A 14,959-nucleotide genomic window follows, 5' to 3' on the forward strand; every position below is an offset into this window, starting at 1 on the left:
TTTGAATTTGAAAATTAAATTTTAAATTTTAAATTTTGAAATTTGAATTTTGAAATTTGAATTTTGAATTTTGAAATTTGAAATTTAAAAATTTTTAATTTTGAATTTTTTTTAATTTTAAAATTTGAATTTTGAAAAAGTCAACAATATAAGATAAAGATTTGAAAAGATTTAAATTTTGAAAAGGTTTGATTTTTAAAATTTAAAATTTTAAATTTTAAATTTGGATTTTGAATTTTTGAATTTAAATATTGAAATTTGAAATTTGATTTTTGAAATAAGATAAGATAAGATTTTGAAAAAGATATAATTTTTTTTTTTGCAAATTTCGAAAATTTAATTAAAATAAAGAGAAAAGATATTTTTGAATTAAATGAGGAAAGAGAAAAATAATAAAATGACACCAAACTTAAAATTTTTAGATCAAAACAAAGAAAACAACTAAGAACAACTTGAAGGTCAAGATGAACACGAAGAACAAATTTTTGAAAATTATTTTAATAACTAAATAAAAACCAATAACCTCTTAATTTATGAAAAAGCAAAAATAAAAACAAAAAAAAATAAATAAACAAGCAAAAATAAAATATTTACAATAACCAATAATAAGGCACACGTTTGCAATTCTCCGGCAACGGCGCCATTTTGGAAGAGCGAAACTCTCGCGCGATCTAGAATTTTCTAAAAATAAATTCCCGTTGTAAGTATAGCTTCTAGATCGACAAGAATTCCTTCTTTACAAAAGTTTTGTTTGTCACTTAAGCAAACCCAATAAAATTGATAACCGAGTATTTAAACCTCGGGTCGTCTTCTCAAGGAATTGCAGAGAGGTATGACTTATTATGAGCTATGAAAAAGGTAGAATTTTGGGTTTTAATGTATAAGATAAAAAGCAAGAATAGTAAATGGCAAGAAAGTAAATTGTAAGAAATTAATTTAAATAAATAATAAAACTCTTGGCAAGGTATAAGAACTCGAAGTCCTATCCTAGTTATCCTTATCAATTGTGATGAGAATTGGATTTTTCTCCCACTTTGTTAACCTCTAACTATGAAGGTAAGTTAAGTGGATGAATTAATTTGAATCCTCAAGTCCTAGTCTTTCCTTGGGAAAGGATAGAGTTATTGGAACTCGAATTAATTCTTGAAGAATTCCAATTTTCAATCAACACCTCGAGTTTGATAACTCAAGCGTCACCAATTATTTAACCAAAGCCAAAAGGGAAAATTCTAAATTAAATTGAAGACATCATAAATAGAATAAAGCAATCATAAATCTGAAACACATCAAATTACGTTTAAACATAAATTCAAATCTAACATGAAAAAATTCATAAAGTAAATTGGAAAAATAAATAAAAGGAACGTTGAACCTGAGAAAAAGTTGAAATCCTAAATCCTTTAAGAGGAATCCTAATCCTAAAACCTAAGAGAGAGGAGAAAACCTCTCTCTCTAAAAACTACATCTAAATTATGAAATTGTGTGTTATGAGCTGATGATTTTGAATGAATGGATTCCCCCACTTTATAGCCTCTAATCTGTGTTTTCTGGGCCGAAAACTGGGTCAAAAATAGTCCAGAAATCGCTGGAGAAGAAATCTGCCACGCTGATTTTCGTCACTGCGACGCGTCCGCGTGGAGCGCGCATTCGCGTTGCCTAGAGTCAGAGCAACTATGGCATATTATATATCAAATCGAATCCCCGGACGTTAGCTTTCCAACGCAACTGGAACCGCGTCGTTTGGACCTCTGTAGCTCAAGTTATGACAGTTTTAGTGCGAGAGGGTCAGGTTGACAGCTTTGCAGTTCCTTCAACTTCTTGTATTCCTTCCACTTTTGCATGCTTCCTTTCCATCCTCCAAGCCATTCCTACCCTGTAATCTCTGAAATCACTTAACACACATATCAAGGCATCTAATGGTAATAAGAGAGGATTAATATTTGGTAATTTAAAGCCAAAGAAGCATGTTTTCAATCATAGCACAAAATCATGAAGGAAAATGTAAAACATGCAAATCATATGAATAAGTGGGTGAAAAGTTGATAAAAACCACTTAATTGAGCACAAGATAAACCATGAAATAGGGGTTTATCAGGAGCACTCACCGTGATGGAGAAGAACTTCGATGCTGGGGGATTTATTGATTCCCAGCTTTTGCTAGGCACCGATGGCTTTTTCCATGGTGGTGACTTGGCCTCTCAGGCTAGGTTGGTGTTTCGTTGCATGCTCTGTGCTGCAACTATCGCGTGGAAGGCGGAACCCATTCTGGCACAGGCTGGAGTGTTGGATGGGAAGTACCGCTTGGCACTGCAAGAAGTCAGTAGTTTGAAGGCTGAGATGGAAACCGTCAAGACTAAGTTGGCAATCCTGGAAGAAAAGCTTAAGATTTCTTATGGGACCGTGGCACGCCTTTTCGATCGGAAGTTGACCTTGGAGAGCCAGCTTGGCGCTGCTTCGGGTCGGGTGACAACGGCGGAGGCCAAGGTTGCAGACCTGGAGAAAAGTTGGCTGAAGCCGTTGCGTCGGAAAATGCTGCCAAGACCGAAGTCACAGGCTTGAAGGCGGAGGTCACTGGCTTAAAGAAGAAGAACAAAGAAACTGTCAAGAATTCCCGCGAGGTGATTGGTGGTACCGAGGAGGCAATCAAGGCGCAGGTCAAGTTGCTGTCTCCTAACTTTGACACCTCGGCAATTGGGGCCTTCAAGACTATCCAGGATGGTAAGATAGTTGACATTCCGAGGAAGTAGCTTGTAATTTCCTTCATTGGACTTGTACTTTTGTATTCTCCTTAACAGGGCCGATTTGGCACCTAACCTTGTAATCGATCTTTCAGACTTGTAGTTTTGTTTAGAACGCGTCGTAAATGATTTTCGTTAGGCTGTTATCGTGCCTTTCTTTTTAACCGTTTTTGTTTACTAGATTGTGTTAGTTATCTTGCATGTCGTGTCCCCGTTGGCTATCAAATTATTGGTTGTTGCATGTTGGTGTGACTTGCTTTTGGATCCCGGGGTGATCAGTCCCGAGGTGCTGTCAAGTCACGTGAATAAAATAAACAGGCAAACGTATGCATGGTCGTAACATAAAATAAAGAAAACAATTGACCTAAGTACGTTATAGAGGCAATATATTTGCAACTTATAGAAATAAGACAAAGTTTGTGGAAAGGTGATCGCAAAAATGGTGCGTCGTCTATCATGAGTAGAACCTTTTCAGGTTTGCTACATTCCACGTTCTCAGGATGTCGCTCCCATCTAGTTGCTCCAACTTGTAAGCGCCTTTCCCGATGACTTCTTTTACTCTGTATGGGCCTTCCCAGTTTACCGCCAATTTGCCTTCTCCTTGGGTCAGTAGGCTGATATTATTGCAGCGCAATACCAGGTCGCCTTCCTCGAAACTACTGCCGAGGACTTTTGCGTTGTACCACATCGCTATTCTTTGCTTCAAGGCAGTTTCCTTCAAACGAGCCATCTCCCTTGTCTCGTCGATCAGGTCCTTCTCCACAACTTCTTTACCACTGCCAAGGAGTAGTCTCAGGCTTGGCTCCCCAATCTCAACTGGAATCACTGCGTCTACCCCGTAGGTAAGCTGAAAAGGTATTTCTCCGGTGGAGGACTGGGGTGTTGTCCTATAGGACCATAGGACTGATGCTAGCTCATCTCCCATGAGCCCTTTTTTTGATCAAGTCGCTTTTTAAGCCCTTTGAGAACAACTTTGTTCGCCGCCTCTACCTGACCATTGCTTTGTGGGTGTTCTATCGAGGATAACTTCTGCTTAACACCTAGCCTGAAGAGAAACTCCCCGAACTTTTTGTCCGTGAACTGTGTCCCATTGTCCGATATCACGGCTTCAGGAATTCTGAATCTGGTGATCACTTGTCTCCACATGAATTTCCAAAAATTCACCAACGATATGTTTGCCAGCGTCTCCTCTTCTACCCATTTAGTGTAGTAGTCGATAGCTACTATCAGATACTTGACTTGCTTAGGGCTGATCAGGAATGGCCCCAAGAGGTCGACTCCCTATTGAACGAAAGGTCGAGAGGCTAGCATGGAGTTAATTCTCCTGCTGGAGCCTTGTAGAAATTAGCATATTCCTGGCATTTCCTACACTTCTTGACGAACTCTTGTGCATCCGACATAATTGTGGGCCAGTAGTATCTGGCTCTGACGAGCTTCTGGGCCAGTGCTTTTTCTTCGATGTGGTGGCCACAGAACCCCTCATTGACTTCACTTAGGACGTAGTCTGTTTGGTCGGGGCATAGGCATTTCAGTAGAGGTTGGTTGAGCCATTATTTGTATAGCTGCCTCTGTATCACCACATACTTAGCTGCTTCTCTTCTTGTTGCTTTGGCCTTTTTCTCGTCTTTAGGGAGTTCGCCGCCTTCCAAAAAATGAAGAATTGGGCCCATCCACGAAGGAGGACTCAACGCTTGGGTGATGCACAGGGCTACTGATGGCTCCGTCGCTATTCCCTGGATCAGAGATCGGTTCCCCACGCCAGGTTTTATGCTTGCCAACTTGGGCAGGAGGTCGGCCCTGGCGTTCTGTTCCCTGGGTACATGCTAGATCGTTACCTCTTTAAAATCCTTACAAAGCTTCTTCTCTTTCTCTAGATATTTTTGAAGTAAAAAATCTCTGGCTTGGTAATTCCCATTGACTTGAGAGGTCACGATTTGAGAATCACTGTTGATTTCAACCCTCAATGCACCGACCTCCTTAGCTAGACCAATCCCCTATCAAGGCTTCGTATTCCGCCTGGTTTTTAGAAACCAGGAAGTCGAACTTGATTGAATGCTCATAAATCACTCCCGCGTGGCTTTCAAGAATTATCCCTGCTTCCACACATGGAGCTTCCACCGTGTATCCGTACTCCTGGGCAAGTCTCTTATCACTTCCACGAGAAAATCTGCCATCGCCTGGGCCTTGATCGCATGTCTGGGTTCATATCGCAGGTTGTACTGGGATAGTTCGACCGCCCATGTCATCATGTGATCTGCCAAGTCGGATTTTTGTAGGACATGGCGGATAGCTTGGTCGGTTCTTAGTGTGATCAGGTGGCCTTGAAAGTACTACCTCAACCTTCGAGATGAGATCAACAGGGCGAAGGCAAGTTTTTCTAACTTGGTGTATCTTAGCTCCGCCCCTTGGAGTACCTTACTAATGAAATACACTGGCTATCGGATCTTGTCTTCTTCTCGGATGAGGACGGCCGCCATAGCCTGTTCTGTCACTACCAAATATAGAATCAAAGGTTTGCCTTCTTTCGGCTTGCCGAGGATAGGGGGTGATGAAAGTATTCTCTTGAAGTGGTTGAATGCCTCCTTGTAAGCCGGGTCCATTCAAAGGATATACCTTTTTTCATCAGATTGAAGAAAGAAAAGGCCTTCTCTGCCGAGGCTCCGAGGAAGTGAGATAAGGCCGTAAGCTTCCCAGCCAACCTCTGCACATCTTTGACAAATCCTGAGCTCGTCATTTTGAGGATGGCTTCACATTTGTCTGGATTGACCTCTACCCCCTTTGTGAAGCCGAGGAACTTCCCAGCTTCCATGGCAAATGCACATTTGAGGGGATTGAGCCTCATGTTGTGTTTCCGGAGCGCCTTGAAGACGACTTCGAGGTCATCAACCAGGTTGCTTGGCTCCTCTGTTTTTACCAAGGCATCATCAACGTATACCTCAACTGACTTGCCGATAAGGGCATCAAAGACTTTGCTCGTCAACCTCTGGTAGGTAGCTCCTGCGTTCTTCAGTCCAAATGGCATTACTTTATAGCAGTAGGTCCCTACTGGCGTTATGAACGCCATTTTCTCCTCGTCGGAACGGTGCATCGGGATTTGATTATACCCGGAGTACGCGTATGAAGCTCAAGAAACAGTATCCTGCCGCTGCGTCTACTAAAGCATCGATGTTTAGGAGGGGGAAGGAGTCCGTTGGGCATGCCTTATTGAGATCTAAGTAGTCGACGCACATTCTCCATTTTTCATTGGCCTTCTTAACCAAAACCACGTTTGACAGCCACATCGAGTACTCCAGTTCCCTAATGAACCCCCCTTCCAACAGGCTGGCCGTCTATTTGGCCACCTCGTTAACCTTTTCCTGAGATATCTTTTGTCGCCGTTGTGCCACTGGCTTAACATCTAGCTTCGCGGCAAGTCAGTAAGACATGAACTTGGGGTCTACCCCTGGCATATCGGCCGGAGTCTAGGCAAACAGGTCGCCATTTGCTCTGACAGCCTCCATGAGGGGTCCTTTTAGCTCAAGGGGGAGGTTTCTGTTCATGAAAGTAAACTTTTCCTCCGTGTCGCTGACCCAAAATTTCTCTAAATTGCCTGGTGGTTCTGGCTTCGGTTTGTCGTCTACTCTTGCATCTAGGTCAGCCAGGAACACCCCAGATGCCTCTCTCGACTTCTTTCTCAGGGAAAGACTGGCGTTTTGCAAGCGACTGCTGTTTCTAGGTCTCCCCTGATGGAACCAACGGTTCCATTGTTAGCCACAAATTTCATTGTTAGAAATTTGGTGTATATGACCATTGAGAATTCATTGATTGTTTTCCTTCCAAGGATGACATTGTAGGCTTTGGAAGCTCTCACGACAACAAACTCCATCATTACCAACCTCTTACCTTCTCCGGCTCCAATGCAGATCGGGAGACTGATTATCCGGTCGGGTCTTATGTAGTTCTCACCCAGTCTGATCACGCCATATTAGTGGGTTTTGAGATCAGCTTCTTTAAGCCCTAAGGCATCAAACACATTTCTGAACATAATGTTGGAGTCCGCTCCTGTGTCGACGATGATCCGTTTGAGTAAGCCCGTCCCGATCATCACCGTGATCACCATGGGCGGATTTTTGGGGTGATCGTGGCACCATCGGTCCTCTGGGCCGAAGGATATCTCGGGAGGTTCCTTGGACGGGGCCTTGGGACTTCCTGTTGACAGGCCAGGACCTTGGCGTCCTTCCTCGCTGACGACTTCGACTTGGGGGCACGTCACATCCTACCACAATGTTAATGACGACCGTCGGGCCATTGTCAGGGTTCTCATTAGACGTTTGCCTTGGCTTTGCCGCAAGGCACTGGTCTTCCTCAGATTGCTCACGTTCTCTTCTTGGCTCCCTTATGAACGGGGAGAACTCAGTCAACTTGGCTTCATGAATAGCCTGCTCCAAGGCATCTTTTAAATAAAAACAGTCCTGTGTCTTGTGGTTGAAGCCTTTGTGGTAGACATAATACAAGCTTTTGTTCCCACCTGTCTTGTCTTTCAACTGTCGGAGTTTGGACAGGATGCCTTTGTCCGTAATCTGTAATGACACCCACTTGGACAGTGGAACCTGGATTGGCAATAAGCAATTCATGTGCATAATCCCATATTAATCCATACTGTGCAACCTCATCCCCTTCAACTATCTTCCTAGCTTCCTTAAGAGCTCTGGTTATACATGAACTATTCAGCTTCACATTGCACTTCTTAACAAGCCACTCATACACCTCCCTGTGCTTCATTTTCGGGTACTTCTTTAGTTTTAGATACAACTTATTCATAGTCCATTTCTGTGTTGCAACTCTATTTTTTCGCTTTCTTGCACAAGTGTGATTGTCAACTAATGTTTTTATTTGTGATGAACTATCACTTGGGTTGTGTGCATAGTATCCTAACCAAGGACAGTCTTCACTCTTACAAACAGCCCTCACTCTAATCTTGTCATTCTTAGTGAACCTTATATTCCTACCCTATTGAATAGTATAATCCCTAATGGTAGCTATAAAATGTTTTTTGGACTTGAAAACCATGCTTACCTCAAATTTCATATCACCAAATTTGGCCTTGTCATTATACTGTGGATGCACAGCTGGACCCTCGTCCTCAGAGTCTAACTCTTGATCTGAATCTTCTGACTTCCATTCATCTCCCTCTGATGATTCTTCATACAATAAATCATTTTCTGAAAATGAAATTACATCAATTCACCACAAAATTATAATACAAGCAAATAATTCACAAAGATCTATAACACAAGCAATTATAATAACTCATAGACAATTAAATAAAGAATACCTGCATCTGAGCATTCATCAGATTCAATATCCTCATAGATGGAGTCATCAGTGTCAATAGTTTTGTCCCTTTTTCTGTCAGCAGCAGGCCTATGCTTCTCTCTAATATACACTTTCTTAGCCTTGAAAGACTGTCCTCCATCAACTCCACTATCACTGTCACTGCTGTATGTAGAATCTCCTACAATTTTTGGAGGCTTGTACAAACTGTCTTCAGCACTCTCATATGAATCATGAGAGTCACTATCATTATCAACAGGAGTTGCCTTAAATTGCCTTCCAGATCTTGTTCTGGTTGTATCTTTTATCTTCTGATTGATGTTATTGGCTGGTGTAGGATTGGCAGAAACTTTAGAAGCCTGGGGTTTAGTCCAAGGTTTGGGCTGATGGATGGGCTTTCTTATGGGCTTATATGTGGGCTGAAGAGTGGGCTTCTGTGTGGGCTGAGGTGTGCACTGAGAAAAGGGTAACTTGGTGGGCTGAGAGTTATTCCCTTTTAGCTGAGGAGATTTTTTGTGGTCTTACGATCTGGTTGAGACATTGACTCATTGTGGTCCTTATTCAGTTTCTCTGGGGGTTCAGGGATGGTTGGCAACTGTAGTACATCATCATCATCATCCTCGTTCATGCAGTCAACCACGTGTGGCTTAGAAACTACATGCTCAAAATAGATGTTTATGAGGTGATGATTTCTCCTGCAGTCCTTAACCAATGCCAACAGATCAGCATCATTTTCTAGCCTCCTCAAGCCATCATTGAGACGTGTTCCAGAAACCTTCCACAAGCAATTGTTCATCTCAGCATATCCTAACTCCTTATAATATCTCTTCACAAAAAACACATCTAGAGTGTCTTCTTCTACACCCATTAATACTTCAGTATTATCTGGTTCGTAAACCAGATATCCCGATTCATCTGTTTTAAACTTACCACCATGGTGAAATACAAAGGTCATAGGGGGACCTTCCATCTGCAACCAAAACAGCAACACACTGAACTATTGGAAATTTTTTTCAAAAACAAGCAAAGCAGAGTCATCATCAACTACAAAAAAAAAATAAAGCACCCACATGCAGCTATACAGAGTACAAACATTGCTCTCAAATATCAAAAAATAGAGTTAATCATGGGTAACCACGCAAGCCCTAAGCCTGAACATATTTTCCAAACCCTAACATTACAAACAGTAACAATGGATTTCCAACGATCATAGAAACACATTCATCAGGAGATAAAACAACAATCACTCTCAGAAAATAACAAAAAAAAAGGTAACCTACCTCTCACGCAAGGCGATGGTGTGCCCTCTTCGCTTGACCAACGTTGTCGCAAACCGGTCACCTTCAACTCCAATACAATTTCGTCGTCGGTCTAGGCTGATAGTCGCCGTTCAATGCTTCGTCTTTGTGGAGGTGAGAACCGAAGACGAAGGATGGGATTAGAGAGATGTTTTGTTTTCAGAAGAAGGATGGAATTAGAGAGATGTAATGAAACAGGGTTGGAAAATGAAGCGTTGTAAGGGGTGACCAAAGAAAACGACGTCATTGAAGCTTTTGCTGACATGTCACACTAATGACCAGGTAAGTGATGCGGTTTTTTTACAACCACACTTACTAATCGGCAAGTGCACCGGGTCGTACCAAGTAATACCTTACGTGAGTAAGGGTCGATCCCACGAGGATTGATGGACTAAGCAACAATAGTGTTTGATAGGCTTAGTTAGACAAACAAAAATTGGTGTTGAGATGCAGTATAAAAGAGATTAAACAATATAAAAAATATTGAAGAAGGGCAAGTAATTAAGTTGGGAATAATATATAGAGAAGGCAGTTAAGGCTTCAGAGTTATCTATTTTCTGGATTGGATTTTCTTATTAACTATTTTAATTATGCAAGATTTAATTCATGGCAAACTATTTATGACTAGACCCTAATTCCTTAGACCTTCCTAGTCTCTTCTAAAATTCATCAACTGCCAATTCCTTGGTCAATTAATTCCAATTAGAGGGTGATGATCGAATCCTAGTTTATATGCCACAAGAATCCTAATTATTCAAAGATAAAGGGATTATATGTCACATATCCCGTTAAATACAAACAATTAGAAATTCAGGATAATATGTTTTCAAGCTATTGTTCAAGTGAAGAGCTTTTCCAAGTTTTACAAGAACTCAAATAGAACATGGGTCATACTTCCGTTCCACCCAAATTCATAAAATAAAGAACGAAAACAATTATTGAAATATAAATCAAAACATGAATTAAAATAGAAAAATAATATTATCAATCCATACAATAGACAGAGCTCATAACCTTAACAGTGGAGGTTTAGTTGCTCATGGAAAAGAGAAAATAAGGATTCAGGTAAAAAATGTACCCCTAATGGGATGAGGTGGAATCTCCCTCAGAACCCCCCTCCAAAGGAAGGAAAGTTTCTCCCTTTTTATAACTAATCCTAATAAATTTAAAATCTAATATCTAAAACTAAAAATTAAAATAATATCTTTTCCTAGAATTAAAATTTGAATTAATTTAAATAATCAAATCTTCAATGGATGGATGGGGACCACTTGAATTGTCCATGCTGCAGCTTCTAATCTGTGTTTTCTGGGCTGAAAATTGAGTTAACACAGCCCAGAAATCGCCCCCAGCGTCTTCTGTTAATTCTGCAGATCGCTCATATGACGCGTCTGCGTCGTCCACGCGTTCGCGTCATTTGTGCAGATTCCAGTCCACGCGATCGCATCAGGCACGCGATCGCGTCATTGCGATTTCCTCCATTCCGCGCGGTCGCGTGAGCCATGCGTCCGCGTCGGTATTCGCTGGTCATCTCCTTGGCTTCTTCTCTTTCTCTGCAGAAATTCCATCAAATTCTGCCAAATGCTACCTAAAATAAACAGTATTGCACAAAACTCAAAATAGCATCCATAGTGGCTAAAATATAATTAATTCTTAATTAAACTCAACAAATTAGATGCAAATTCACTAGGAAGAGATAGACAAGATGCTCACGCATCATAACACCAAACCTAAACTGTTGCTTGTCCTCAAGCAACCAAAACTAATATAAGCTTAGGATGTGAATTTGCATGAGAATGAGAGTTCGGTTAAGCTCATGTCTCATCTTATAGTGGGGTTTACAACTGCAATCCTGAATAGTTTTGGCATCTCACTTTATCCTTTGAAGTTCAGAAAGATTGGCATCCATAGGAACTCAGAATTCAGATAGTGTTATTGACTCTCCTAGTTCAGTATGTTGATTCTTGAACACAGCTACTTTATGAGTCTTGGCTGTGACCCTAAGCATTTTGTTTTTCAGTATTACCACCGGATACATAAATGCCACAGACACATAACTGGGTGAACCTTTTCAGATTGTGACTCAGCTTTGCTAGAGTCCCCAGTTAGAGATGCCCAGAGTTCTTAAGCACACTCTTTTTGCTTTGGACCACGACTTTAACCGCTCAGTCTCAAGCTTTTCACTTGACACCTTCACACCACAAGCACATGGTTAGGGACAGCTTGATTTAGCCGCTTAGGCCAAGATTTTATTCCTTAGGGCCCTCCTATCCATTAATGCTCAAAGTCTTGGATCCTTTTTACCCTTTGCCTTTTAGTTTAAAGGGTTATTGGCTTTTTCTGCTTGCTTTTTCTTTTTCTTATTTTTTTCTTTATTTTATTAAAATTTTTTTTTTGCAAGCTTTGTATTTTTCACTGCTTTTTCTTGCTTCAAGAATCAATTTTATGATTTTTCAGATTATCAATAACATTTTTCTTTTTCATCATTCTTTCAAGAGCCAACAATTTTAACATTCATAAACTTCACTATCAAAAAAATATGCACTGTTCATGTCATGCATTCAGAATCACAGAAAATACCACCACATTTAAGTAAATAAGACTATTTTTAAAATTAACTCAATTTCTCATGCAATACATCACTTTTTTTTTTTAGATTCAAGTTCAGTGAGTGGTACATGAAACATTTTTTTAGCATTAAAGTAATTAAATGAAAACTAAACTAGTCCTAGGATTCTAACTAATAAAGGATCATGCAACAAACAAAGCAAAATAACAGGAAACCGGAACATAACATAGAAAAAGAGGGGAGGAATAAAAATGAAAGGAACTCAACCACCTTAATTATCCTAGCGGTCGCTTTATTCTTCAGGTTGTGCTCCTTCGCGAAGATGATTCGCCTCCCTTTTGTACTAGAAAGCCTATAAGCGCAGCGTCAACACCAAACTTAAAGGTTTGCTTGTCCTCAAGCAAATAAGAACTGAAAATAGAAGAGACAAATATTAAATGAAAGAAAAAAATAAAAGGATAAGAGAATAAAAGAGAATTAGGATTGGGAGAGAGAGAAAACAGGGCGGTGCAAGCGACGCGGCCGCGTGGGGCACGCGATCGCGTACGTTGCGCATTCTTCATAATGACGCGATAGCGTCAGGCACGCGTTCGCGTGGATGGCCATATATGCTACTGACGCGAACGCGTCAGTCACGCGTCCGCGTGACCAAATTTGTGCTTTTAGCACACTTCTTGTCCCAAGCTGGCACAACTCTCTGCCCAAACGCTCTTTTACGTCGAATTTGCAGGTCACGCAATCGCGTCGGTGACGCGACCGCGTGGATGACGAAAATCACAAACGACACGAATGCGTGATGTACGCGATCGCGTGGGATCGTTTGTGCGAAAGGCTCCATTCTGGCGCCACTCCCGCGCAACTCTCTGTAACTTTTTATTTTTTCTCGCACCCCTAGATAACGCGTTCGCGTCAGCGACGCTGGCGCGTCGGGTGCCTTTTTTTTTTTTTTGAAATGTAGCTTGAGGTGTTCGGTTCCTGGAAGAACATAGCTGCATGATCAGAAAATTAGTGAGAACTTAATAAAAAAAATAAAATAAAATAACTAAGAAAAATACTACTACGAAAAAAAAAATATAGCTAAGGATACGAATTTATCGGGTTGCCTCCCGACAAGCGCTTCTTTATCGTCACTAGCTTGACGGTCAGCTCCTCTAAGGAGGAGGATCATAGGGGCTCAGCTCTTCACCCCTTACTTTGAACTTCTTTCCTGTGTCTCCATAACGTAGCTCAATATGCTCCAGAGAGAGGATTTTGATTACTGTATAAACCCATGCTGGATTGCTGGTCAACACCACCTTCATTCTTGGGGAGAAACCTTCAGTGGAGATCTTTTTGTTTCTCCATCCTCTGGGTATTTTTTTCTTTTTGGGGACCTCCTCCTTGGTGGATGATGCAATTCCAACACCAAACTTAGGTTTGATGTCAAGCGGAATTTTATCGGTTGTCACCACAGGAGGTTTGAGTTGCAAATTCTGCTGTGCATCATCAGGGGGTTCTTGAAGGTTTGGATCAATGAGCTCACCCTGCATGCACCTCTCTTCTTCACCTGTTGAATGTACATCTTTGAAGACATGAAAGACCAGTTGCTCATTATGCACTCTAAGCACTAATTCACCCACTTCTACATCAATCAGAGCTCTTCCAGTGGCTAGGAATGGTCTTCCTAGGATTATAGAGGCATTCTCATCCTCCCCTGTATCAAGAATCACAAAATCTGCTGGGAGGAAGAACTTACCCACTTTGACCAAGATATTCTCCACTAATCCGTATGCAGGCTTCATAGATTTGTCTGCCATCTGTAATGCTATCTTTGTGGGTTGTGCCTCTTGGATATGCAACTTCTTCATTACAGATAAGGGCATTAGATTTATGCTTGCCCCTATATCACATAGGGCTTTCTCAAAGGTTGTGCTCCCAATGGTGCATAGAATTTGAAAGCTCCCTGGATCTGGCATCTTCCTTGGCAAGTTATTCTGAATGACAGCACTACATTCCTTAGTCAGGACTACTGTCTCATCTCCCTTTAAACACTTTTTCTTTGACAACAGCTCCTTCATGAACTTGACATAGATAGGCATTTGCTCCAAAACCTTAGCAAAAGGAATATTGATTTGTAACTTTTTGAAGATTTCCAAGAACTTTGAAAACTGCTTGTCCTTGGTCTCCTTTTGAAGTCTCTGAGGATACGGCATCTTAGGCTTGTACTCAGGAGCCTTTGGCAGTGTAGGATAAATGTCAAGAGAGTCTGGGAATGGGTTGTCTGCATGCTTTGGAGGGGCGTGCTCTACTTCTTCCTTCTTCTCATCTGGAGCTTCTTTTTCAACTACATCTTCATTGACCTTGGTCTCAGAGCCAGCTACTTTACCACTTCTCAATTGAATAGCCTTGCAATCTTCTCCTGGGTTCACTACTGTATCCTCTTGAAGTGTACTTGCAGACCTCTCAAGTATTTGCTTGCTCAGTTGGCCCACTAGCACCTCTAAGTTTCTAATAGAGGCTCTAGTTTCCTGTATAACTTGTGCTTCCGTACTTGCCACTTGTTCACTTATTACAGTGATAGCCTTGCATTCCTCTCTTGGATTTGGAATTGTGTTACCAGGAAGGCTATTAGTGGTCCTCTGATCAATTTCATTAACCTTTGTGGCTAACTGACCCATTTGAATCTCCAGGTTCTTGATGGATGCTCTGGTTTCCTGTCTAAAACCTGTCAATATTGCTTCCAAATCATTGTTTTGTTGGAAACCACCCTGAGAACTATTGTTGAAGTTCTGAGGTCTCTGAGGTTGGTCTCTCCACCCAAAGTTTGGGTGATTTCTCCATCCCGGGTTATATGTCTTAGAATATGGATCATTGTTAGGATTCCTAGGGCCACTTCCCATGTAATTCACCTGTTCATAAGAAAGTTGAGCATAATCATAATTATCATTTTGCATAAAGTTACCTGTCATGTCATAGGAGGTATCTTGGGGTGGATTTTGAGTGTTGATAGATGAGACTTGCATGCCACCCATCTGTTGAGTAAGTAGATTTATCTGCTGAGA

At 41.2% G+C, this 14,959-nt stretch overlaps 2 protein-coding genes across 2 annotated transcripts; both read right to left on the bottom strand.

Annotated features, from left to right (window-relative positions):
* Positions 1–3,192: 3,192 nt before the first annotated feature.
* Positions 3,193–3,663, bottom strand: LOC148575021 (uncharacterized). The gene has a single exon (XM_088506017.1). It carries the CDS (start codon positions 3,661–3,663, stop codon positions 3,193–3,195), a length of 471 nt encoding a protein of 156 aa, XP_088362143.1.
* A 9,406-nt stretch (positions 3,664–13,069) lies between these two features.
* On the bottom strand, positions 13,070–14,575 carry LOC148575022 (uncharacterized). The gene has a single exon (XM_088504636.1). The coding sequence runs from the start codon at positions 14,573–14,575 to the stop codon at positions 13,070–13,072; it is 1,506 nt and encodes a 501-aa protein (XP_088360762.1).
* Positions 14,576–14,959: the final 384 nt, after the last annotated feature.

This window comes from Arachis ipaensis, chromosome B2, assembly GCF_059453495.1.
Source record: "Arachis ipaensis isolate K30076 ecotype BB chromosome B2, ASM5945349v1, whole genome shotgun sequence".
NCBI lineage: Eukaryota > Viridiplantae > Streptophyta > Magnoliopsida > Fabales > Fabaceae > Arachis > Arachis ipaensis.

Coding starts and splice junctions, on each gene's coding strand:
- LOC148575021 (XM_088506017.1), bottom strand. CDS start 3,663: ATGGGAGATGAGCTAGCATCAGTCCTATGGTCCTATAGGACAACACCC.
- LOC148575022 (XM_088504636.1), bottom strand. CDS start 14,575: ATGGGTCAGTTAGCCACAAAGGTTAATGAAATTGATCAGAGGACCACT.